This window comes from Papaver somniferum, chromosome 4 (genome assembly GCF_003573695.1).
Source record: "Papaver somniferum cultivar HN1 chromosome 4, ASM357369v1, whole genome shotgun sequence".
Lineage (NCBI taxonomy): Eukaryota > Viridiplantae > Streptophyta > Magnoliopsida > Ranunculales > Papaveraceae > Papaver > Papaver somniferum.
In genome coordinates, this window is record NC_039361.1 from 69,589,709 (window position 1) to 69,615,702 (window position 25,994).

Genomic DNA, 25,994 nt, shown 5'->3' on the forward strand with positions numbered 1-25,994 from the left:
TCCAGCCAGGAAAGAAGTGGATTTGGGGCTCCTCGCTGACAATGGAGTATCCTTATGTCCCGCAGATATCCTTGTATATGGGTGGGACAATGGTCATGACATGTGCTTGGATGTTACGGGTGTTTACCCTTTCACGGGTGACTGGGAGCGTAATTTTGTTCTTGGACGAGCAATTGATAACGCGATTTTAAAGAAAAGGGCCAAGTACCTTGAGAAATGTACAAGTCAGAGGCTAGGGTTTGGTGTTCTTGCCTTTACTATCTTGGGTGGGTTAGGAAGTGATACTGTAGAGTTCCTGAAACGGCTACTAAATTATATGTCCAGTCATGATAAGAATGTTTCTGTTGGAGATTTCCTTTTTCATAGGATAGGTGTTATCCAAAAAGGGATTGACCCAGCTTGTTGCCAGGCTTCCATCCAATATTTGTAAACTCCTTTCTGTTGATGATGAATAAATGTATCTCTTTTTTAATAAAAAAAAAAAAGATTATTAGTGACTTGGGGGAGAAATAAGGCTTCTACATGTTTCCTGTGAATGAGCTGAAATATATGACAGTTGAATTGAAAATAAATGAGCTGAAAATAAAGTATTGTTGCTTATTACATGGGCTAACAACAAATAAAATAGGGCTAAAATCTAATTTAGTACAAATCTGCTCTACTAAAAATGAATCAAGTTAAGTGGGACGGGCTAGAACCTCAGTTAGCCCCTTCATACTGCTATATGATAGATTAAACAGCATGTTTTGGCGACTCTCAGGACCCATTCTTATCCCAAACTTTCTCGCGAAGGCCTCCACCTGGTCATTGCTCTCGTTGTCAAACTCTCGAACACATCGCCTCCTAATATCTTTTAGTAACTGTTTGGAGGGTACATGTCCAGCATTAACCTGCAAGATGAGTAGGTATCCCAACCGTTAGTCACTACTCACTACAGAATCGTTAACATAGAAAACATTGGGGTTGAGCAATCATAAGGAGAAAGAAAGAACCATTTCATCGACTACTGAGACAGCAGCCTTTGGATCGCGGTTGATGAGATGAGCATTTACAAGCATTGTATAAGACGTTGCATTGGGTTTCATACCCAAACCTGTTAAGTGCTCAAATATACTTGAAGCTTCGGGTGTCTGCCAAAGTAAAAGATCAACTTTCAGTGCACTTACAGGATGAGGCTGCTATGAAGTAGGAGGAGATGAAAGTAAATGCAGAGAGAAATGCTTTTATTACGTATCATATAATTAAAAAGAATATGTATGCCAAATGGCCCAACCTTTTTGAGCTTCCCAAATGCACACATGAGAGCGTTGTATGAGTGGATATCAGGAGTCAATCCAAAAGAACCACTAATGGACTCGAACGTCTGATAGGCGCGGTCAAGGTCCCATATGTTTGCACAACCTAATATGACACAGTTGAGAGCAGCAACAGATTTGTAAGGTCGTTCAGCACGGCTCAAATTCTCCAATTGAAAATATACCTGTATATTTTAAAAGGCAAAAAAACCTATAAGCATTATAACAACAAACCATAGTAGACACCAATTGTTCAAAACTCAGCGCACATGATACACCACTTGCGGCAGGTACAAAGTGTTGACATTTTATTTTTTGATAAGATAATAATTCATCAAACAAGGCACAGTAGCAATATATATATACCTAACCAAAAACATGACAGAGAAAAAGAAAATCCATAGTTCCTTCATGGGCAAAGGATCAACATCAACCCAAATAAATGTTTGCACCGAGTCAGAAATGAGAAACACAATCTCAACTTCTGCTAGCTAGCACACCGACCACTATTCCAACGTGGCCGTGCGCTTCAAAAGTGGCACATGCCTATACTACAATCAAATGTCCATGATAGTGCATTTCCTTTCATACTCTAGATGATGTGGACCACTGCTCCGTTATGTCAGCATCTACCATTTAATTGTCCTACTAACTCAGTAACTTATCCTTCATAATTGGATCAACTAAGAAAGAAAAGTAAATCATGTGAATATCTGCTAATATTTAAGCATGCTTTTCTGGAGAAAAATACAATCTTATATGATGTCTTGAAAGATATAACAAGTACTGTAAAAGGCATAAGCAGGAAAACAGATCTACTCGCTAAAAGAAACCTGTGACTAGGAAATCCTTGCTACAGTTAGGGAAATAGAAAGATACTGATGAAGCTAAATTGGGGAGCTGACTAAAGATGAAAGGATGGAATTACCGAGTCCAATGTCTCAAAGCCACCCTTTGAGCACGCCATAACAAGCGGGGATAAAGAAGTAAACGGAGAGAAAAAATTCTCAGCTGCTTCTGTATTAGAATCTCCACCATATACAGATTCGAACTCATGTAGGGTAGCAAAAGCCCTTTGTAAGTTTCCCAATGATGAATATGCAGAGATTTTACCAAGGTAAGATTCAGCACTAGGAGCCCTATTGTTTCGTAATGAACGCCGTAGGACAGCCCATGATGCATCAATCAATGTCTTATCGAAGGTTCTACTAGCGGTTCCAAGTGCCGGCATTACCAATCCTTCATCAACAGAGAGATAAACAGGAGGTCTTGCAGCTTCGCCGCGAGTAATCCACCGGGCTAAAAACTCCAATCCGTAGAAAGCTAGTTTGCTATTATCCTCTTGCAATGCAACATCAACAATGAGGTTACACATGTTCCACTGAGGACATAAAGCTTTGTTTTGATCCATTTTCTGATAACACCAACAAATGAAAATTTATAACACGAAATGACCACAACCACTTAAAAAAACCTGACATACAATATAGAACAAAAGATATAAAACTTGTCGGCTAATCAATCAATACTTCCATACCTTGCACCTCTCAATGATGGATGCCAAGGTATCCAATCTTCCCAATCTAACACAACTCTTCACGCATTCAGTGAACACTTTCGGCGAAACCATGTTACCGGAGCTCAAAGTAATGTCTATATACTTTAAGGCATCATCAGTTTGATTAACCGAAAATAGCATCTCAGTAACCAATTTGTATGATTCATCGTCAGGCATAGATTCTTTTCCTGTCTGCAGCATTCTGATGTCCATCAATCAAAGAAACAAACCATCATATAGCTAGCTAGAGTACAGATCGACGTACACATCTTATATAATAGGGTTTGAGATTACAAGTGGCACACACCTTATAAGTTTGTGATACCAAAAACAACTAAAATGGAAGTATCAAAGACATGCATATTTATTGGAATTGAGTACAATGATAACCATCATATATCAAAAAAGTTGGGACGACCCTCCTTACCTAGACATATCCTTAGTTCACGGGTTGAGAGCGTTTATACATTGGATATATATTTGTGGCCTAATAGTAAATATGGACATCAGACTAATATCGCGAAAGGCACGAAACACAATACCCTCTAAACACAATACTCTAAACACAATACCCTCTATTGGTAGTAAACGAAAGTGATATTAACCCATATGGTAACAACAACCAAAAAAAAAATATGTTGAAAACTATTAACCTATGCAAAATACCAACAACTACTATCGTCTCAATACAAAATAGTTTACAGAATTCCATAATTTCCATCCAATCTACCAAGACTCAAATCTTCCATTAACTTCTAAGCTAAAAGTCCAAAGCTAAAAGCTCCATCACGAACTCTGCCACCATTTCAGCACCTGTCTCAATTAGCTCCATTAGTTTCTACATTCTTTTATTAGAAAATTAGTTGATTCTACTTCAGTCTTAACTTCTAAATGAGTTCAGATATGCGAGATAACAGTCTTTCTTCCGGGGGTTCTTTACTACTATTGCCATACAGAATTGTTTCTAAGATTCCATTCAAATATACCAAAGCTCCATATAGAAATCCATAAAAAAGCGATATAATTGGTCAATCTAGCCAATCTGTCAGGTCCTAAATCATCCACTACTTGCTAAACTACAAACCCAAAGCTAATCAGCGCCAGCGCCTATCTCCGTCATCCACTTTGGCACCTTTCTCCAGCCGCAGCATACAAAGAATTTTATCTTATATTCTTACTTCAGTTGGGCTGGGATATAACCTAGTTCAATTCATTTATCATAATAACATCGTAGTGTTTTTATATTTTTAACAAACTAGATTGCCGAGGGATCTTTTCACCATATTTAGTAACTTTTACATACTTTTGGGTTGAAAGGATTCTTGATAGATATGTCTAACGTGTCGACAATATCATCCTCTCACTGCTCGGTATCTCAAACTTTATATTGGAAAACATTGCCCACTTTCTAAGTAGCTGAAGTTATCCAAATATCAACTACAGAGTCCATGGCTAGACACCGTAACTGTGATCTGCACTTACTAGCAACATTTCTTTTCTGGTGATTTCAATTGAATAGAAAAATAAATTTTCTCAGTTCCGTTGTTCTTAAATCAGTGGTGCCAATGTCATTCTGGTAGTTGCCACGTGGGCCTAGCTAAGGTAAAGGTCTTGAAGTGTTGAGGGCCTTAATGAGCTAGTGACATGGTGCGCTGTGGTAGTGAAGTGATGGTAGCATGGCATATTCTTCCAGGTAGTGTGAATTAATGGTTAGCACATTTTCCAATAGACAAGCGATCATGCAATCTAGGAATTCTAAGGGTCATATTGTAATTGTTTATATCTTATGCACGGACGGAAGATATAAATAACTAAAGAGAAACCATTTCTTTGTAACAACAACAAGGGACTATTTTTTTCCAAGTTAGAGCAAAGATGAATGCAATCAGAAACCATTTCATCGAGCGACTATACTGTACGGAACTACAGAGAAGAATCAACAAATATTTAATACAACAAAAGGACCATTGATTTAGTCGTACCGTTGCAGCAATTTCTCAGCAGCTTTAGCTTCTCTAGCTTCATGCATTGCTTTCAAAACGAAATTAAAAGATGCAGTGTTGGGCAGAACCTTATAATCATCCAACTTTGCAACAAGATCCAAAAGATCTCTAGGTGAAGCATTAGCCATAAGTTTAGCCCTCAAATAATGATTATACAAATTAACATCAGGTTTATTAAATTTCCCATCTGAATCCAAACACTGAACCCAAAACTCAAACAACTGAATCATATCATCCCATCTATGTGATGTTATCCATTCAGCAAATACATTCAGAAGTTGTGTACCATCTAGGGTTTGTGAATATGCTTGTAATTTAGATGATGGACCTCCTTGAAGTGTACCCAATGCTGGCAACGAAGGACCAAATAAACCTGGGTTTGGTTTAGAATTAGCAGTTCTCCAATTGTCTTGTTGGTACAGTGGACTACCTGAAGATGGATTTGGTGGCAGTGGAGTTGGAGAAGAAGAAGGAACCAATGGTTCAGCTATTTGTGGTTCTTGACAGAGGTACTTGAATGTAGAGATAGTCCTAAATGAATTAGGGTTTAGGGTTTTGATAAAGGTAGTTGATTTAGTAAGGATTGAAAATGGAGCCATTGTTGAATACAATTGTAATAGATATGTTTCTGTTTATGAATACTGACACGATTTTTTTAGAGATTGAATGATGAGAAATGAAATTCTAGGGTTTCGATTTTGTTTTCATCGTTTGTTACATCAAATCTAGTGGGAATGAAAGGAAGAAGACTTGGTATGTTTTTTTAGGGAAAGTGATGATCTAGTCTCATTTTTGGTGGAGTTCGCGACAAAAGATGTCGAATTGTTTACATGCAGTAGGTTGCAGGTTAAAAGGATGGAACGATGTGAAGCATTCATGGGCTGTCCTAAAATATATTAACTGGGCTAAGTGGGACTGGTTAAACTTTTTTTTTTCTTTTTCTTTTGCACCTCAACATTTTTTTTTAATCATCATCAACAACTTTTTTTTTTTTTTTAAGCAAAGAAGAAGATTTATTGAAATTAAAACAAAAGTACAAACAGACAAAACACAACCAACAGAACGCAGAACACAGTCTACAATCTGACTCAGTACCTACTTTCTGAATCTAAGACTTCAACAATAATTCCTGGAGGAGCGTCTAACCAGGTTTGGTTCCTAACACTAATTCTAGCAAACTTTGCGAGCTTATCAGCTGCAATATTACAAGTTCGTTTTTGAAAAGAAACCTTACAAGACTCTAAACCTACTAGGATTTTATGACATTCTGAGATGATGTTTTGATCTTCCCATTGAAAATCCTCAACTCTACCATTACAACAGTTAACAACAGACCTATTATCTCCTTCAACAATTACCCTCTGGTACTTCATTAGATTGATCCATTGAAGAGCTTTAATAAGTATCAGAGATTCTGCTTGATTCACATCTCTGGCTCTTGCTGAGAAGGTCATTGCTGCCATAAATCTCCCTGCATGATTACGAACAATGAAAGCAAAACCTGCATTAGTGTTCTGAGAGTAAAAGGATGCGTCAATATTAATTTTCAACCAGTTTTCAGGAGGTTTTTTCCAAGTTTACTCTTGAGAAATGCAGTTTCTAATGTGGTTGTTATGATGGGATCCTGAGCTATTCAGACCTATGTAGTTAGTGTAAGCAATTATTTTCTGAACAATGCTTCTAGAATGATAAGATTTCTTTTCAAAGGCTTTCTCACAACGAGCTTTCCAAATTTGCCATAATGAACAGGCAGCTAAGTTAGCAAGATGCTTATTATTTGCTTCCAGAGATCCATCTTTGGTTAACCATGAACTGATCCAATCCTTGAGAGAAGAGTGAGCTTGTTTTGACTGATGTAAGGCTGCAGAGATACCAAACCAGATTGTATCTGTATAACTGCAATTACATAGTAAGTGAGTTGTTGTTTCTTCTTCTCTATTGCAGAAAGTGCATAAACTTTTTATGTCTGGTTTATACTTGCTTATCTTCTTGTTAAATGACAGAATTTCATGACAGCACTTCCATAGGAATTGTTGGATCTTGTAAGGTATCTCCATGTGCCATAACTTTAGCCATTGATGCTCCTCAAGAGGGTTAATTTGCTGATGCAGTCCTTGAGCTTTAATTAATTCTCTATAAAGAAAATTTATTATGAATCTCCCACTTCTGGTTAGAGGCCATCTGATTTTGTATTTTCTTGATTCTGGGATTCTGATGTGAAGAATTTGTTGAATTTGGCTGTTATTGTAATGTTCACCCAGTTTCTCCAAATTCCAAGTCTTGTCTTATGAATTTATATAATCTGCCACTTTTAAAGAATTATCCATATGAGCTTGAGTTGTGTCTGAGAGTTTCTTTCTTCATTAGAATGAAACCAAAAGTGTTTGTGAGCCTTAATTGAGCTGCCATCTCCTACTTCCCATATATAATATTTCTTTATGAGTTGCAAATCAGTTTGTAAGCTCTGCCAGATCCAAGAGCTTTTCTTTCTTGAGGTATCATCAGCTAATAAATCTTTCCCCCTGAAATATCTAGCTTCAAGAATTTTATACCACATAGCTTGATCTTCATTGACCAATCTCCAAGCCAGTTTTGCCAATAGTGAAAGATTAACCAGCTTTAAGTTTCTTATCCATAATCCTACATATCTTTTGGTGTATTAATTTTCCCCCAAGAGATGTGATTGCCTCCTTTGTCATTCTTTTTGCACCAGAAATATTTCCTTTGAATTATGTTCATTCTTGAGATAGTTTTCTCTGGAAATTCAAACATACTCATCTGATAATTTGCAGTAGTGCTTAAAGAGGCTTGAATATAAGTTGTCCTTCCTTCCTGTGAAGTTAGCTTGCCTGCCCAAGTCTGCAATTTGTTTTCCATAGTGGTTACAGAAGGATCAAAGAATTTGTCTCTACTTCTTGGAATTTGAAGAAGAGATCCTAAGTACTTTTCATCTTCCTTCATTTGTCTCATTTGAAGTATTTGAAGAATGTTTGTACAAGCTTCTTGTTTCAACCTCTTACTGAAAAAAACACTGGATTTTTCTAGATTGACCATTTGACCTGATGAAGTGGTAAACTTGTTGATTATATCCTTCAAATTTTTGATTGACCTTGTTGTATCTTTAGAGAATAGAATGCAGTCATCTGCAGATAAGAGATGGGAGATAGCTAGACCTGTCTTAGCTGGAGTAACTGGTTCAATAATGTTTTGTTTACCTGCATTAGTGAGAAGCCTGGTGAATCCTTCCATACACAAAATGAATAGATAAGGTGAAATTGAGTCACCTTGTCTAAGTCCTCTTGAGGGTGAGAAGAATTCTGTTGGGGAACCATTGATGAGAATTGATATTTTTGCAGTGCTGAGGCAGTGTTGAATCAGTTGGCACCATTTTTGAGAGAAACCCAGCTGAATCCTGAATTGTTGAAGAAAATCCCACTCCATCCTGTCAAGGGCTTTTGCCATATCCAGTTTGATACCCACTGCACCTTGTAATGATTTGGTGTGTTTCATGTAATGCATCATTTCTTGAGAAATAATCACATTATCTTGAATATTTCTTCCTGGTACATATGCAGCTTGTCATGGAGAGATAATCTTGTGAAGAGTGGTTTGAGTCTTGCTGCTAGAATATTTGTGATTATCTTGTAAGTGATATTGCATAAACTTATGGGCCTGAAATCACTTGGTCTTGTCACAACTTCTCTTTTTGGTATCAGCACTTGATATGTTTCATTTAATTCAGCAGGAAACTGACCAGTGTTGAAGAAGTCTTAAATTAATTTGATTATATCTTCACCAACAATGTTCCAAGTATGCTTGTAAAAACCAGCTTGATATCCATCTGGTCCTGGAGATGCCCAAGCATTGGTACTATTAATGGCTTTAATGATTTCTTCTTCAGATGGAATTTGAATTAGTTTTTGATTCTCCTCTTAGATATGCAAGGATTTATCAGTTGCAAAATGCGAGGATCAATATTGTGAACTGTTGAGGTATAAGTGTTGCTGAAATGTTGTAGAAGAAGTTGTTTGATTTCTTCCTTTGTTGAGATCCAGGTACCATCATCTTTTATAAGGGAATCAATATGGTTTCTTCTTCTTCTATAATTGGCTTTTGCATGAAAGTATCTGTTATTCATGCCTTCTTTTTTGATGAGATTTTTCCTAGCTTGTTGGAAGATGGTGTTTGTTTTCTTGTTGTACCATTCATTTCATTCTTCTTCAATAGCTTTGATCTTGCTTGTATTCTGCTTTCTTTTGTTTCTCTCCCTATGAAGTTCTTGTTGGACCTTTCTAATTTTTGTGTTTACATGTCCAAATACTTCATGATTCCATTTCCCAAGAGCTTCTGTTGTTGTTTGCAGCTTCTCTGTAACCTTCATATGTTTGTTCTCTTCTGAATTCCAAGAGTCTTCAATTACTTTGTTGCGGGTTGGATGATTGAGCCAAGCTTGGTAAAATCTTTTTGGTTTTGAAATTTGGTTCATAACTGGTTGGGAGTGGAGAAATATTGGAGCATGGTATGAGCCATAAGGCAGGAGATTATTAATGACAGCATTTGTGTAAGTAAAAAACCAATGGTTGTTTGCAAGAGCCCTATCAATTATGGTTTTAACATTTTTCTGATTGCTTCTATGGTTTGACCAAGTGAAGGGAGATCCAGTGAAAGGGATGTCTCTAAGTCCATGTTGGTTTATAGTATCATGAACTATTTTGTAGGAGGGTGAAGTGTGTGTACTGAAACTTTGTTTTTCTGATGAATGCAAAGTAATATTTAGATCTCTTAGTATCACCCAAGGAATGTTTAAGTTTTTCCCCAATTTCAACAGGTACTGCCATTGAGCTTCTCTTACTTGTTTTTTGTGAGATTCATACAAACAAGATAACAACCATTTTTTTATTTTGAGAGTTAGAATGCACAAACAAATGTATCATGTTACTTGTAGTATGCAGAATTTCCACTCCTAGACCATCTTTCCACATGAGAGCTAAACCACCAGCTTTTCCTATGGTTTCTTGACATTTAAAATGGGGGTAACTTAGATGAGATAAGAATTGTTGGACTTTCTCAGGCTTGTTTTTTGTTTCAGATAAAAATAATGATATCTGGATTGTAATTGAAGATACAATCATCTAGGTGTTGTCTAGTTCTTCTATTACCTATTCCCTTAACATTCCATGCTAGAATCTTCATCTTAAAGGAGCTAGTTTTCCTATGATGATCTACTGGCTTAAATGCATACTTGCAAAAGTGTAATATTGTATTATGAAGGAAAAACAAATTTAAGTGAGAGGGGAAAGTAATAAATTTTGATACATGGTCATCCTGCCACTCTTGGTTTCCATTGTGCTGATTGATATGTTGGTCCCAATTTCCATGCTCATTGTTGTACATTTGATTATAATAATCTTCATAATCATCCATGTTCTGGATGCAATCCTGTTGAAGGTTATCGTCTTCATGTTCTGCATAGATGGCTTGAGAAGAGCTTCCATACTCCCTAGTTCTCTTAGATCTTCTAGCATTTGAACTTTCAGGAACATTTGAAGAGCCTTGAGAGTATATGGTTGAAACCTGATGACCATCTTCTGGAATGGTGAAAGCTTTCTTGCTACTATTATTCTTTTTGGAGCTCTTTTTTGGAGAAATATGAATAACTTCACCCACTGCAAAGTCTGGGTTGTTTTCTCTCGGGTCAATAACTTCTCCAAAATTCTCACCAAACTTGAAGACATACCCTGCTATGATCTGAACATGATTTTCTTTCTCTTCACACTTAGCCTCATTGTGATTAGCAATTAAACAAGTAGGGCAAAGTTTCCTTGGTTGTTTCTGAAAATATATTGAAATCCATTGAGTGTACTTAGCTGCATTTTCTGCCAGAATACCTCTTATCATGGGATTAGTAACATTGAATTCAACAAGAGCACTTACAACATTTGAATCTACCGGGCATCCATCCTCAGGCTGCAGCTTAATGACTCTCCCAACAATGCTGGCAATCTGGGTCGCTACTTCAGCATTCTGAAACTCAATAGGGAGTTTCTTAATGTCAATCCAAAATTGCTTGATATTAAAATCAATAATCCTTGGATCAATTGTGGGATTCCATTACTTTAGTACAATTAGGTGGCCATCAATGTTCCAAGGAGCTCCAATTAGCACTTCATTGTACTCTCTCCAGCTTCTGAAGGTGAAAGTGAAGAGATTGAATCCTTTATGTCTGATGATGAAGTGTCCATGACCCCATTGGAGGGTGGATTCATATTCCACTTTTCCGATTGATACAGGAAGCTCGTTCATTATTTTCCCAATAAGACTCTTTTCACATTGTTTGATTCCTTTGTTTAGTTTGATGTGTGGATAACGAATTACCCTCCTAACATTTTCATCCTCATTCAAATTTGTGGAATTGATTTTCCCGATTAACTCAGAAACCTCACCATAAAAGATATTTTCTGACATTTTGGAGGTTATTGCTAATAGTAGAACAAGGAGGAATATGATGATGAGATTACTAATTATGTTTCCATTTATGGTGTTCTTACGAGAATCTTTATTGCAACATGTATGAGAGTTCAGATAATCTTTACCAAGTTGAGCTTGTTGCAGAGAGATTCTGATTAGTGTCCTTTGACGGAGATAGCAATGAGAACCGTTCTGAAATACCAACCAGAGTTTTTCGATAACCTCAAATCGTGATGACAATGTTTCAGCGTTTGCCATTAAAAAATCCTTTGGAGATTGGGACCAACGTCTTGAAAAGGAAACCTTTTGATGACAAGATAACCAATTGAACGCACTACCTGTTGTTCATGGAGAAAGAGAACAAATCACATTAAAAGAAGAGGGAAGAAAACTGTAAACTAAGATTAAAGCTGAAAAGCAGTTAAAACAGTACTAGACAATAATAAAGGTGATCGAATTTATGACATGCAGAGATTCTAATTTGAATTAAAGAAGAGAGAACAGGAAGAAAATTTTCAGCCGAGTCGACTCAGTGATCGCCCGATAATTATGTTTAAGCGGATCCGGAAAGTTCAATTTTGCATTCATTATGGGGACTGTTTAAGCTTGGAGAGATGCTTTCGCCTTTCGCCAACAACACAAACAGCACTTTAAGAACAATTCTTTAAGAAAATAATACTATCTCCTTTTATGGAAAAGAGGTACTATCACTTTTTTTCGATTTGTCCTAAAAAAAGTGATAGCAACTCTTTTCCAGAAATAGAAGGAGTAATAATTCAGTTTCAGACCATATGTGGATGGAAAAGAACAAACTCGAACTTCTTTTTATCTTCTTCTCAACAATTTCAAAGCATGGTTTAAATTATTTTGGTTAGTATCTCTAAGTATGAATCTGAATGAAGTTTTGTTTATGGCTTATAATCTATCATGTTGGTGCAAATTGATGTTTAGATAGAGAGGTCACCCTCTTATAAAACATTCTTCAACAGGCCTATGATTTATTGGAAACTCAAGTAGCCACGTAAATGAAATGGACAATATAATATCCGACTAGTGAAACCACGTTTGGTTTTTGCACTATAGTTCATTCAGAGATGTTTTATACATGTTTATATTGTGTATTTTGGATCATTTTTGAATGAGTTATAAGTGATTGAACATAGGGTATTAAATTTGAAAATTAAAAGGTTTAGAGGCTTTCTCAACAAAAAGATCTTGATCATGGACCTTTGCTTGGAGGTTTTCTCAATAAAATGGTGTAAAACTACATTTGTGAAGTTTTGTAAATTGTCATGTTCGAAGCACTGCTCAAAATAAAGGTTTAAACCTGATAAATGATGGTGATAATACTTTTTGATGGTTCAGCCTTCACATATCTGTTTTTTGATGAAGTTCTCCAAATATGTTCGTTTGATTTCCAGTATTTAATCTTCGTGGTATTCAGTATGTCCAATACTCAATTATCATACTCTAATCCTAGTATGAGACTTGATTTTAGTAGATTAGAAATCAAGATATAGTTTTGTGCATCTAACGTTAACAACAATCTTGAGATAGCAAAGCTTGTGAGTTCGACCAACCAGCGCTCTAACAATCTCCCCCTTTGTCAATTTTAGTGATAAAACTATTAATACATATGGATTCAAAATAAATAGATCTTTCAGCCCAAAATACATCATGCATGACTTGATTGGTTCTTCAACAACATCTTGAATTCTTCGTTATTCAATTTCTTTCATGGTTCTGCATATGATTGTGTTCGAGCATTGCTCGGTCGAACTCGCATGCGTTGCTATCTCAAGCATGTTTGTCAATGTTAGTGATCAAAACTATAAGTCTCGATTTCTAGTCTATTATAGCTAAGTCTCGGATTAGGATAAAAAGTGTAGTTAAGCTCAAGGACTTCATGGCGATTCATCATACAAGTAGATAAACTACTCAAGGAACCGGTGGAACTTCTCGACAAAAAGGTATGTGAAGACTTGAACTTATCTATCACTCAAAAGTATATCTACTCTATCTACTACTCTTTGAGACAAGAAGTCGTATGCTATATATATAGACTTGGATTAAACACATTTGATATTTCGACCCGAGTATACCTCACCTATCTATATCTCGAAATATAAGCTTTTCGCTTCGATCAAGTTTATCTTTACCATGTGACGAAAGTCATGATATGTTTCAATCATCTTAAAAATTTCTTTGACGAGAAATGGTATAAAAACTATATAACTTCCTCTAAGAATGTTTCAATGATTGAAATAAGAGTTTAGATTACATAACCAATAGTGGACATAAGCATTGTTGTGGAAACACTTTTATGTATAATTCCTATTCCTTGAACCAAAGTTTGCGAACTTTGTTGATCAAGAGAACCGGAAGAATGGCGTGAACCAAGTCCGCGAACTAAGTCCGCGAACTGCCGAAATTCTCAAACCCGAGAATTTTTGCTGGAGTTGACAAACTACTTGCGTGAATCTAAGTCCGCGAACTCAGTCCGCGAACCCAGTCCGTGAACCGGCAAAGTTCTCATTCCCGAGAATTTCTGCTGGAGTTTGTAAACTCTGCCCGGTAACTTAAGTCCGCGAACCTATTCTGCGAACTTGAGAAGGTTATATACCTGAAGATGATTTCTGAACTTAAACTAAAAAAGACCAAGGAATGCAGTTTGCAAACCGTGGCTATAAAAGTTCATGAACTGATTCAAGTGAATCAAATCATCTTTGCTCCAATTATGTCTTGTGTAGTACATAAGATTTCTTTGCAATTGAACAACTCTCTAACTAGTTCATTTGAAATCATTTGAACTAGTTATGGTGAAGAAGAACATGGTTGATATGAAATGCTCATATGGCTAACCTTTTGGTTAACTATTGTTGAACCAACAAGTGCATATGTTTGGGTACGGTTAACAAACCTAGAAACGTGCATTGTCAAGTGTGTGTAACAAGCTAAGTTTTCGATCTAACGATTGAGAAATATTAGCTTGAATCTAAATCAGGTTTTCATCTAACGGTGGATATTGATTGCTTTGTTACCAAGGTAACTTAGTTGCAAACCCTGATTTGAAAGTCTATATAAAGGAGACATCTAGCATTGTGCAAAACTACTCCCCACACCTTACGTGTGATACTAGTTTGCGTGCTAGAGTCGTTTCTCCTTTAACCTTTGGTTTTCTTCTTCTAAAACCAGGTTAACGACTTAAAGACTTCATTGGGATTGTGAATCCAGACCGATACTACTTTTATCGTAGTTGTGTGATCTGATCTTGCATCTTCTATCGTACGAGTACAATCAGATTGATTGGCTTGAGATTGATATCTCCGATAGGCAAGATATAAAAAGTAGTCACAAACATCTTCGTCTCATTTTTTGTGATTCCGCAACATCTTGTTTCGCTACCATGCGATTAAGATTGTTGTGAGGTGATTGATAACTCTAGGCTGTTCTTCGGGAATATAAGACCGGATTATCAATTGGTTCCTGTTCACCTTGATTATTATCAAAAGACTGAACAAAACCTTTAGGGTTTATCTGTGGGAGACAGATTGATCCTTTGATAGACTTGTCTGTGTGAGACAAATTTGTTTATTGTCAAAGCCTGCGATTTTGGGTCGTAGCAACTCTTAGTTGTGGGTGAGATCAGCTAAGGGAATCAAGTGCACAGTATCCTGCTGGGATCAGAGGCGTAGGGAGTACAATTGTACCTTGGATCGGTGGGAGACTGATTGGGGTTCAACTACAGTCCAGTCCGAAGTTAGCTTGAAGTAGGCTAGTGTCTGTAGCGGCTTAATACAGTGTGTGTTCAATCTTGACTAGGTCCCTGGGTTTTTATGTATTTACGGTTTCCTCGTTAACAAACTTTCTGGTGTCTGTGTTATTTCAATTTCCGCATTATATTATTTTTATCTTTATAATTGAAATAATACAGGTCGTGCGTTAGATCATCAATTAGAGTAATATAACCTTTGGTTGTTGATTGTCATTGATTGATCCTTGGATATTGGTCTTTGGTACCATCCAAGTTATTCCTTGCATTTGATTAGAACTCGCAGTTCCTGTTTGATTAATTTAAATCAAGAAGAGAGATATAAACTCGTTGATATACTGTTAATTAATTGAGTCTTGTTGTTTTTCTTAAAAGTATATTCGAGTTTGTCCATATAGATTGCTAAGCGAAATATTGGGTGGTGTTGTTAGACCCCGCTTTTTCAATTGGTATCAGACAGGCAAACACGTTCAATACCTTACCAGTATGTGTTTGTAGCGATCTGACTCTATGGAAAATAGTGTTATCTCAATAAATACACCACCAGATCCAGGGATTTCAGAATTCTCTTCCATGACTGATTTAATAAAATATGTAGAAGAAATTCTATCTAAACCTCCACTAGGTTTAAAATCCCTTGAAGTGTTTTCAGGGCTTGAAAAGAAGCTTGAGAGCTTATCTCTTGATGTTGAGTTATACCTCCAGAAAGAGCAAGAATCTCTTGACAGGCTAAATCAAGTTATGATGAATAATATTCATGTTGAGGTTGATATTGATTTACTAATCAGTGAGAGCAATGCTCCTCCTACGCGTAATCCAATTAGTTGTGATAAACTAAACAAATTACAAGAAGAGTTTAAATCTCAGTCATCTGAGTGTATCTCCTCAAAGCATGAATTGATTCGTTGCTCAATTCCTGATACTTCATATCAAGATAGTAGTATTGTCTTCTTTTATGAAGAATCTAGGACGTCTCTTCTTATCAAAAGAGTTTCCCTTCGCAATACTAAAAACTATCTGCAGAAACTGTTTTTTTATAAGTTGGAAAACAAGAAATCAGAAACACAAATCTTTTTGGGTTCTCTTGAAGTTCTTTGATAGACTTATAAAAACCAGTTCCTTGGTTGTTTCTCAACACTACAAGATTTAAGAGTTGTTGGAAAGAAACTCTTTCCTGGTGCCATGGTGAGCAAGACATCTTTCACCTCAACACAACTTGTTTGTGTTGAAAGTGCATCCTCATCAAAAAATGCCCTGCTATGCATACGGTGAGGGAAGCACAACAACTGGGGCGCACAGATTATATTCGGTAAGGCTGTAGTATTCAATTGGACTTTTCTAAAAAGGTATGTCTATAAACTTGAGCAAGTTTTATGTTTTTATTACTTGTTTGAGTACTTATAATGATCCATGTACCTTGCTTATCGTTCATTTCTACCTAACTTGATCTGTGTTTAAGGTTCTTAAATGTTTAGGTTTGGAAACATTAGTTCGGGATGTTTGAACTTCATGGTACACATACCAAGTATGCATAACATCATTTAAAACCAAAATCCAGGGGTTTAAGTTCGCAAACCCCGTTTGCATACTGCTCCAGGATACGAAAATTCGTTTGCAAACCCGTATGCATACTTGACGTCGATATTCGGTAAATTTTCTTTGGCCGTAACTTCTTCGTCCGAACTCGTATTGACCTCATTATTTTTGCAATATCTTCCTATTTGAATTATCTTCAAAATGGAGATGAGAAACGTTGAATTTGGATGAATTAAAATTGGTATTTGTCCTGAATCTTGTTTTTGAGTATTTTGCTCCGTTTCGTTGCACTTGTTCCACTTCTCTTGAACTTGGGTACTTGGATTGTTGGAGTACTACTATTTTAAGCTCATTTGTATCTTTTACAAGAATGTTGTTGGTGAATCACAAAGAAGGAAGTTCAAGAATGGGCAGTAGTACGCAGTACTATGGGATTCTTGAATGTTCACAATCATTTTATGTGAACTATGGTGCATGGTCGTTAATGACTTTGTATGTTCTTCTTTGAAAATCTTTTTATAAGCCTTTGGTAGCTATTATGGGTATAAATATGGGCGAAAAAGATTGATTCTACTCTCTAAGGATAAATCATCTTATATGTGCATTACGAGTTTTTCTTGATGCCTAGGAAACTTCTTATGAGAATTTATTCTTGTTTTTGAGAAGGATTACTAGAGTTTGGAATGGAAATTATTGTGACTACACATAGCTATTATTTTTCATCTTCTTGTTCTTTTTTAGGTTTATTGGTTTAAATTCTAAAAATATTTGGAGGATGATGTTTTTGCACTATTAATCTTTATGATTTATTATATTTCAATTTGTTATGGGATTGGTGTTTACGTCCGTGAACTATGTTTGTCCCATACGTTGTCAAAAGTAAAGTCGTTCGTGGTTGGTATTCACGTACTGGTAAAAGAATGAATGGACTTTTGACAAATACAAAAGTTAAGCCTGTATTGTCAATTATCTTTATGGAAGATAGGTTAAAATATTTTGTTTTCAAGGATTATGTCTATTAATATCGTTATGCAAATAGTGATGGGAAGATAGAATGAATCCTTGTGTATTCCGCAGTATTGATCATCCCTGATCCATATTTTATGTATTACCGTGAGGCTCCGTAATGTATCTTATGTTGAGCACTATACAACCAAGTTGATTTTTTATATTAGTTGGTGTTCCGTGAGGTATGTTATGTCGAGCATATTGAACTAAATTAATCATCTTGTTTGGTTATTTAGTTATTGCTTCGTAAGTTTTCTTATGTCGAGCAAAACAATTGACAATTAAAATTATTACTTTTGTAATTAGTTTGGTTGTGTATTCCAATTAGATTAATTATGGGTTCTCTTGTAATTAATCTAGTTGAGTATTTTCGTGTCTCCATAAGTTCTCTTATGTTGAGCACAATCAATTGAATTGATCACCTCTTGTGTTTAATTTGATTGTGTATTCCGATTGAAAAATCATTAATTTGGTAGAGTTTTTGGTAGAGTTTTTGGATATAAAAAATCATTCTTATGGTTTTTGGTGTCCAATAAAAATCCTTCTTTTCTTTGAAATTAAGGTCGCTCTTATTGTTCCTTCGGGAATGACATAAAATGGGGGAGAGCTCTTTTGAACACTTGTACTTAATGGTCAAATCTTGAGGGGTGTGCGGCTATGGAATTTTAGAGGGGTTATCTTGTATCTTTAAACTCCTTGATGAATGCATTTAGTTCGGCTTTATGATTGCATCTAAATTAGTTGGTATGTATTTTTTCCTTTTGTCATGAAATGTCTCTCTCAGAAATTTCATCATGATCCCGTTCTTGTACCTTTGCCAATTTTATTGACAAAAAGGGAGAGAATTAATGTGTAGTTCATACTACAGATACATATGGTTTTTCGGATCATTGTGTAAGGGGGAGTGGTTTCCATGTGAGATAGAGTATTGACTAAGGGGGAGTGATACATATCACCATAGTATTATTGTTGAAGTTGTGATACAATTAAACTTTGACGCTGTGTAATAATACTATGACACTGTATAACAATGATCGAGAACTATTTTTTCTCATTGTTATAGCTACGGATCCTCAACAGCGGTGATGCTAAACTTACAACCTTTGGGATTGATATACACATTTTTGTGACTGAATTGTCCTCAATTTTCAGTATTCTTGGTACTCAATTTTCTACTTATTATGGTGTTTTATGTGTTTGTAGGTATTTTTGGAAAATTCGTCTCGAAAAGTTGGTATAGGCACCCGGAGGACACATGTTATTCGGACTCTCATTTTGGATAAGGGGCACCTAACTGATAAAGGGTACCCCAGGGAGCCAGCTGCTAATCGCACCCCATCACTGGTTAAGGGGACTCCATCTTCTTCCTTGATTTGAAAAGAAAAATTGGCGGGAAATTTGGTGTCAAAGGTAAAGGATTTATTATCTTTAAGATAAGAATATCTTCTTGCCTTATAAACATGAAGTTTTGAAGAAAAAGGAAGTTATCTTGTATTAAAAAAGAAAGATATCCTTAGAAGATTTTATCTTGGATTTTATTCTGCGAATTAAAGAAGATATGGGTTTAGTAAAGAAATATATATAATAAAGAGAAAGAAAAATTCTGAAGATATTTTTAATTAAAAAGAAGAAGATTTTGGAGTTATGGAAGAATATATTTGAGTAATGTGTATTTGTGTGTATAAATAGAGAGCTAGAGAGCACATTTTGGGAGGCCGGTAGTCCGGAGCCAAGAGCGTTATTTCATTTGGAGTTTAGTATTTTCAATTCTATTTTCTACAGTTTCTAATTATTATTACTTTAGAAAAAGGATTGTACGGTTTATTGTGATAACTCCAATGGTGATTAATAAAATAAATTTATTTAATCATATTATCGTCTCTGGTATTATCATGAGGAGCTAGACCCCATTTCTGGGACGACGGAGGAAACCAAATCTCATGAATGCGGTAATTATATTAATTTTATTATGACTATTTGCACTGTTATTTAATTGATTTATGGTTTTCGTTGAATGGTTGTCATTTCAATTGATGGGTTATGCTTTCTTAAATGTTTTGATATCCCATGCTTTAGATTTACATCCATTATTTTCGAAATCTACTTTAGGCAATGAATTAGAGTTAATGAATTTTTATGAGCTATTACTGTTTAGAATTGATATTTGAACCGCATAAAATTGTTGTTTGGTGAAATCCTGAGTCTCAGTGTCCCTCCATCTTGTTTCTCATATTTTTTTATATTTTTTCTAGTTTTATTATTTTCTTTAATTCAACCTTAAAAATCAATCTCATCAAGTTCGAGTGAACGACAACTCTATTTACCACTATCTAAAATTCGATCAATTTTTGGCGCCGCCGACGCGGACTTGTGTATATATTTGTTATTAGGTTTTATTTTTATTTTTATTATTTTTGTTCTTTTTTACGCCTTTTGGTATTTCTTGTTTGTTTTCAGATTTGGAGCTGAGCTAAAGAAAAAGGGAGAAAGTGCTGAGAACAAAAGAGAATCCAAAGAAGGAAAGAAAAGAGGAATCCAAAAGGAGTGAAGAAGAAGATTTTTGTATATAGATATTTTATTTTATTTTTGGAAACTGTAATTAGGATTTTATTGCTGTATTTTTTTTCTTTTTATTTTTGGACTTTATTTTTGGACATTGGACATTATTATCTTTAAAAACCCTAAGGAAGGGTTCATTTAAATAAAACTGTTGCAGGGAAGGATGACGGTTACGATACCGTCTCGGCCCCTAGGTTTCGTACACTGACATTGGAGTCGGTGTCCTGAGTCGACTTCAACGGTTCATCGCCCGTCTGGTACGGGAGGTAAGGCTCTATCCACCCACGAATCCCCTGTTAGTGGGTTTACTTTGTGTTTAGAATGTCGAACTGGTATTACAATAGCGAATACAACGAATATCCGTCTGATTTTCAAAATGGATATTACTTTGACCATAGTGTGAATAGTGGTTCGGAATGCCAACCTTTTGAAGATTATGGCTCATACCATGGTGAGCCCAATTACTATTCATATGAATCCCGGTCATACGAGAAAAATTCCTTTAATTCCTCTTCTCTAGATGAGGCACGTAAGATACTTGAGTCAACGCGTAAGTTACATGAGTCAACACATAAGTCAGCGGACACAAATGACTTAGTTATAGACGAAAGAACTGTAACAATGAGTGAACCTTCTTTAGAAGATAACTTCAGAAAGTTAGCTGAGTCAACGTGTAAGTTAACTGAGTCAACACGTGAGTTTGCTGAGTCAACACGTAGGCTTGAGTTAGAGACGAAAGAAAGAATTGCTCAAATTACACTGAATTGCCAATACACTGCTTCAAAAATCAACCTTGAAAGTGAGGAAATTTTTTATTTACATAATCATTATGACAAGGATAGAATTGGAAGCAATACTTTAGATGAGGTTCAACCATTTTCATGTTATTATGATTATGATGAGGATGATTATGATGAGGATAGTGCTGATGAAGAATCTGAAATATTTAGGCATAGTGATCAGGAATTTGTTACTCCAACTGAGCTTTATAATGATAATATTATTTCTAGTTCAAATCCAAATAATTTTACTAATTATTCACCTATTCAAAAGGACGAGGATTTGACTAAAGATAAGACTTCCTTAGATGATGTAGTATTTCCTTTTGATTACGAAGGCGATGATAGTTTAGAGGAGCGGGTTTATCCTGAGAATATTGTTTTCAAATATAGCGATTTAGAAACATTAGTCTTAGAAAAACAAAATGAAATCGTAGAGATGAGTGAGGATGTACCTGACTTAGAAGAATCAATTGAGCATTTTCAGGAATCTGATGACCTTGAAACTAGGGAAGTTGTGACTAGTCTTTATAGAGACACTGGAAACTCTAAGTTTGGGGGTGATTTTTATTCTCCATGTGCTTTAACTCTTAGAAAGGTCCCTCACCTGGAACTTAACATATATGCCTCAACCATTCTACAAGATTATCTTCATACACGTTTTCCTGAACCTAATGATGTCCAGAAAGAAGTTCAGTTGTTAGAAACCCATCCACTGGTTGATGTGGTTAACCCAGGATACGATACCTCGATTGACTTTGTTTTCCCACCAAAGACTTTTTCTCCAATTTTGGGAACTTATAAAATTCAAATGTGTCAGATATTAAGTTTCGAGACTAAACCTAATTACTTTAGGAGATTAGGGTCGACATATTTGTTTAAGGAAGACCACCACTCTCTTTGTGGTCAGTTGTGTAGTTCAAATTTGATTGACTTTAAGGATCCGCAATTATTTAGGTTATTATTATGTGCTTATAAGTTTTTATTTGAGTTTTTCCAGACTCATAGAACCTGAACATTCGGATCTAACTTTTGAGGAAATGCAACCCAGGAAAATATGTTATCTAGACCCAGTTATAGAACCTGAATCTGAACCACAGCTAGATGTAGTTGTCTTAAACATGAAACTAGACAAGGGTGTTCTTTATTTGTTAACTTTCTTGGCATGGTGCATATTCCTTTTACTTGTGATAGCTCTATATGGTTTTGGTGATCCGCAGTTATTCCGATTATTACTTTATGATTTTATAAGGTGACTAATCCTTTCTTAGTCTGGCTGAAGACTTTAAACTTAACACTTCTTGGGAGGTAACCCATGCTCTTGCAATACGGTAATATCTTTCCTTAACTCTTTTGCTTCAAGTGGTAACAATTTCTCCTTGTTCATGCTTTTAATTTTATCTTTAGAACATTGAGGACAATGTTAGATTTAAGTTTGGGGGTATGGGAGAAACTTTTAGTTGCAATGAATAAACTCCAGAGCCTAGAAATTTATGATTATTAAGGTTTGCACTAACCAATCTAAGTGGATGGGAACATCTTGGTTGTAGGAGTTGAGGAACCAATCTGATTAGATGGAAACATCTAAAGAGTCTATTCATAAAAGCACAGAGCTCAGGTGTTAGAATTAAAAAAAAATGGTAGTTTCGCCATATCTCGTTGAATCCTAATCCCTTCTGTTTTTATTTCTTAAGTAATTTGGTGGGGCACACGATTCAAGTTGTTACCATTGCTAGGTGAAATAGAGTGATTGAGATATATATTAAAAATAATAAAATATTGAGACCAGACCATCAGACCAACCGGAATAAATTCAATAAAGTCGACCACTGGCGCCCTTGTATATGCCAGTTGTGTTGACCTAGAGTTAGGTTTATCGACCACTAGTCACCTTGTATATGCCAGTTGTGTTGATATTAGTCAGACCGGTATCTCAGTCCATTAGGATAGTTTCATCTTGGCAGAGGCCTTCAGACAGATACGGGAAACACCGTTCACTTTAAACCATCGATTTTTTCTCTTTATCCATCTTCTTAATCTTTCCATGTGATTGGTTGACTCCGGTTATGATGTCCAGAAACTATCTGAGTAGAGCTCTATCACTTATATATGAATTTTAGTATGTTGAGTGCAAAATCATGTACATCAATTGGAGTTTTTCATCAGGATACTTCCTCATGTAGTCAATGATTGTATGCCAACCAAAGAGGTACTTTAGTGCTATCCAAGGTTCTGCATAAGTAGGTAGGGTTTGGAGTATAAGGTTTTGTGGGTACACCTCTGGTAAACCCTCCCGAGACTATAACTCGGTCACTAGGTCCACCTAGTGAGTTTGGATTTTTCTAGATTAGATTTTCTCGAGGACTAGCAAATAATAAGTTTGGGGGTATTTGATAGACACATTTTTGTGACTGAATTGTCCTCAATTTTCAGTATTGTTGGTACCCGATTTTCTACTTATTACGGTGTTTTATGTGTTTGTAGGTATTTTTGGAAAATTCGTCTCGAAAAGTTGGTATAGGCACCCGGAGGACACATGTTATTCGGACTCTCAATTTTGGATAAGGGGCACCTAACTGATAAAGGGTACCCCCAGGGAGTCAGCTGCTAATCGCACCCCATCACTGGTTAAGGGGACTCCATCTTCTTCCTTGATTTGAAAAGAAAAATTGGCGGGAAATTTGGTGTCAAAGGTAAAGGATTTATTATCTTTAAGATAAGAATATCTTCTTGCCTTATAAACATGAAGTTTTGAAGAAAAAGGAAGTTATCTTGTATTAAACAAGAAAGATATCCTTAGAAGATTTTATCTTGGATTTTATTCTGCGAATTAAAGAAGATATGGGTTTAATAAAGAAATATATAGAATAAAGAGAAGGAAAATTTTTGAAGATATTTTTAATTAAAAAGGAGAAGATTTTGGAGTTATGGAAGAATATATTTGAGTAATGTGTATTTGTTTGTATAAATAGAGAGCTAGAGAGCACACTTGGGGAGGTCGGTAGTCCGGAGCCAAGAGCGTTATTTCATTTGGAGTTTAATATTTTCAATTCTATTTTCTACTGTTCCTGATTATTATTATTTTAGAAAAAGGATTGTACGGTTTATTGTGAGAACTCCAATGGTGATTATAAAATAAATTTATTTAATCATATTATCGTCTCTGGTATTATCATGAGGAGCTAGACCGCATTTCTGGGACGACGGAGGAAACCAAATCTCATGAATGCGGTAATTATATTAATTTTATTATGACTATTTGCACTGTTATTTAATTGATTTATGGTTTTCGTTGAATGGTTGTCATTTCAATTGATGGGTTATGCTTTATTAAATGTTTTGATATCCCATGCTTTAGATTTACATCCATTATTTTCGAAATCTACTTTAGGAAATGAATTAGAGTTAATGAATTTTTATGAGCTATTATTGTTTAGAATTGATATTTGAACCGCATAAAATTGTTGTTTGGTGAAATCCTGAGTCTCAGTGTCCCTCCATCTTATTACTCATATTTTTTATATTTTTGCTAGTTTTATTATTTTCTTTAATTCAACCTTCAAAATCAATCTCATCAAGTTCTAGTGAACGAAACTCTATTTACCACTATCTAAAATTTGATCAGGGATCATTGGAGTACTTGGAAGTGACGAAGATTTCGAGTAATGTTGAAGATTAGACATGTGGAATAGGAGCTACTAAAGTTTATTTATCTTTTTTGTATTCCATTTGTATTGATAGTTTTGTCACTAAAATTGACAAAGGGGGAGATTGTTAGAGCATTTCTCGGTCGAACTCGCATGCGTTGATATCTCAAGCATGTTTGTCAATGTTAGTGATCAAAACTATAAGTCTTGATTTCTAGTCTATTATAGCTAAGTCACGGACTAGGATAGAAAGTGTAGTTGAGCTCAAGGACTTTATGGCGATTCATCATACAAGTAGAAGAACTACTCGAGGAATCGGTGGAACTTCTCGACAAAAAGGTATGTGAAGACTTGAACTTATCAATCACTCAAAAGTATATCTACTCTATATCCTACTATTTGAGACAAGAAGTCGTATGCTATATATATAGACTTGAATGATACACATTTGGTATTTCGAGCCGAGTATACCTCGCCTATCTATATATCGAAATATGTGTTGGTAAGCTTTTCGCTTCGATCAAGTTTATCTTTACCATGTGAGGAAAGTCATGATATGTTTCAATCATCTTAAAAATTGCTTTGACGAGAAATGGTGTAACAACTGTATAACGTCCTCTAAGAATGTTTCAATGATTGAAATGAGAGTTTAGATTACATAACCAATGGTAGACATAAGCATTATGGAAACAAATTTATGTATAAGTCCTATTCCTTGAACCAAAGTTTTCGAACTTTATTGATCAAGAGAACCGGAAGAATGGCGCTAGCCAAGTCCGCGAACTCATTCCGCGAACTGCCGAAATTCTCAAACCCGAGAATTTATGCTAGAGTTGACAAACTACTTGCGTGAAGCTAAGTCCGCGAACTCATTCAGCGAACCCAGTCCGCGAACCGACAAAATTCTCATTCCCGAGAATTTATGTTGGAGTTTGTAAACTCTGACCGGTAACTTAAGTCGCGAACCTAGTCTGCGAACTTGAGAAGGTTATATACCTGAAGATGATTTCTGAACTTAAACTTAAAAAGACTAAGGAATGCAGTTTGCAAACCGTGGATAAAAAAGTTCATGAACCGATTCAAGTGAATCAAATCATCTTTGCTCCAATTGTGTCTTGTGTAGTACATAAGATTTCCTTGCAATTGAACAACTCTCTAACTAGTTCATTTGAAATCATTTGAACTAGTTATGGTGAAGAAGAACATGGTTGATATGAAATGCTCATATGGATAACCTTTTGGTTAACTATTGTTGAACCAACAAGTGCATACGTTTGGGTACGGTTAACAAACCTAGAAACGTGCATTCTCAAGTGTGTGTAACAAGCTAAGTTTTCGATCTAACGGTTGAGAAATATTAGCTTGAATC

At 35.7% G+C, this 25,994-nt stretch overlaps 1 protein-coding gene across 1 annotated transcript; it reads right to left on the bottom strand.

The window, feature by feature from the left end:
- Positions 1-536: 536 nt before the first annotated feature.
- Positions 537-5,653, bottom strand: LOC113275824 (pentatricopeptide repeat-containing protein At1g26460, mitochondrial-like). Its single transcript, XM_026525388.1, has 6 exons — positions 4,836-5,653; positions 2,833-3,055; positions 2,224-2,709; positions 1,274-1,480; positions 993-1,130; positions 537-890 (listed from the first exon to the last, which is right to left on the bottom strand). The coding sequence occupies exons 1-6, from the start codon at positions 5,453-5,455 to the stop codon at positions 678-680; spliced, it is 1,887 nt and encodes a 628-aa protein (XP_026381173.1). The 5' UTR covers positions 5,456-5,653; the 3' UTR covers positions 537-677.
- Between the last annotated feature and the right edge of the window lie 20,341 nt (positions 5,654-25,994).

Coding starts and splice junctions, on each gene's coding strand:
- LOC113275824 (XM_026525388.1), bottom strand. CDS start 5,455: ATGGCTCCATTTTCAATCCTTACTAAATCAACTACCTTTATCAAAACC. Junction 1,481..2,223: donor GCTTTGAGACATTGGACTCG/GTAATTCCATCC, acceptor TAAAATATACAG/GTATATTTTCAATTGGAGAA. Junction 1,131..1,273: donor CATTTGGGAAGCTCAAAAAG/GTTGGGCCATTT, acceptor TTACTTTGGCAG/ACACCCGAAGCTTCAAGTAT.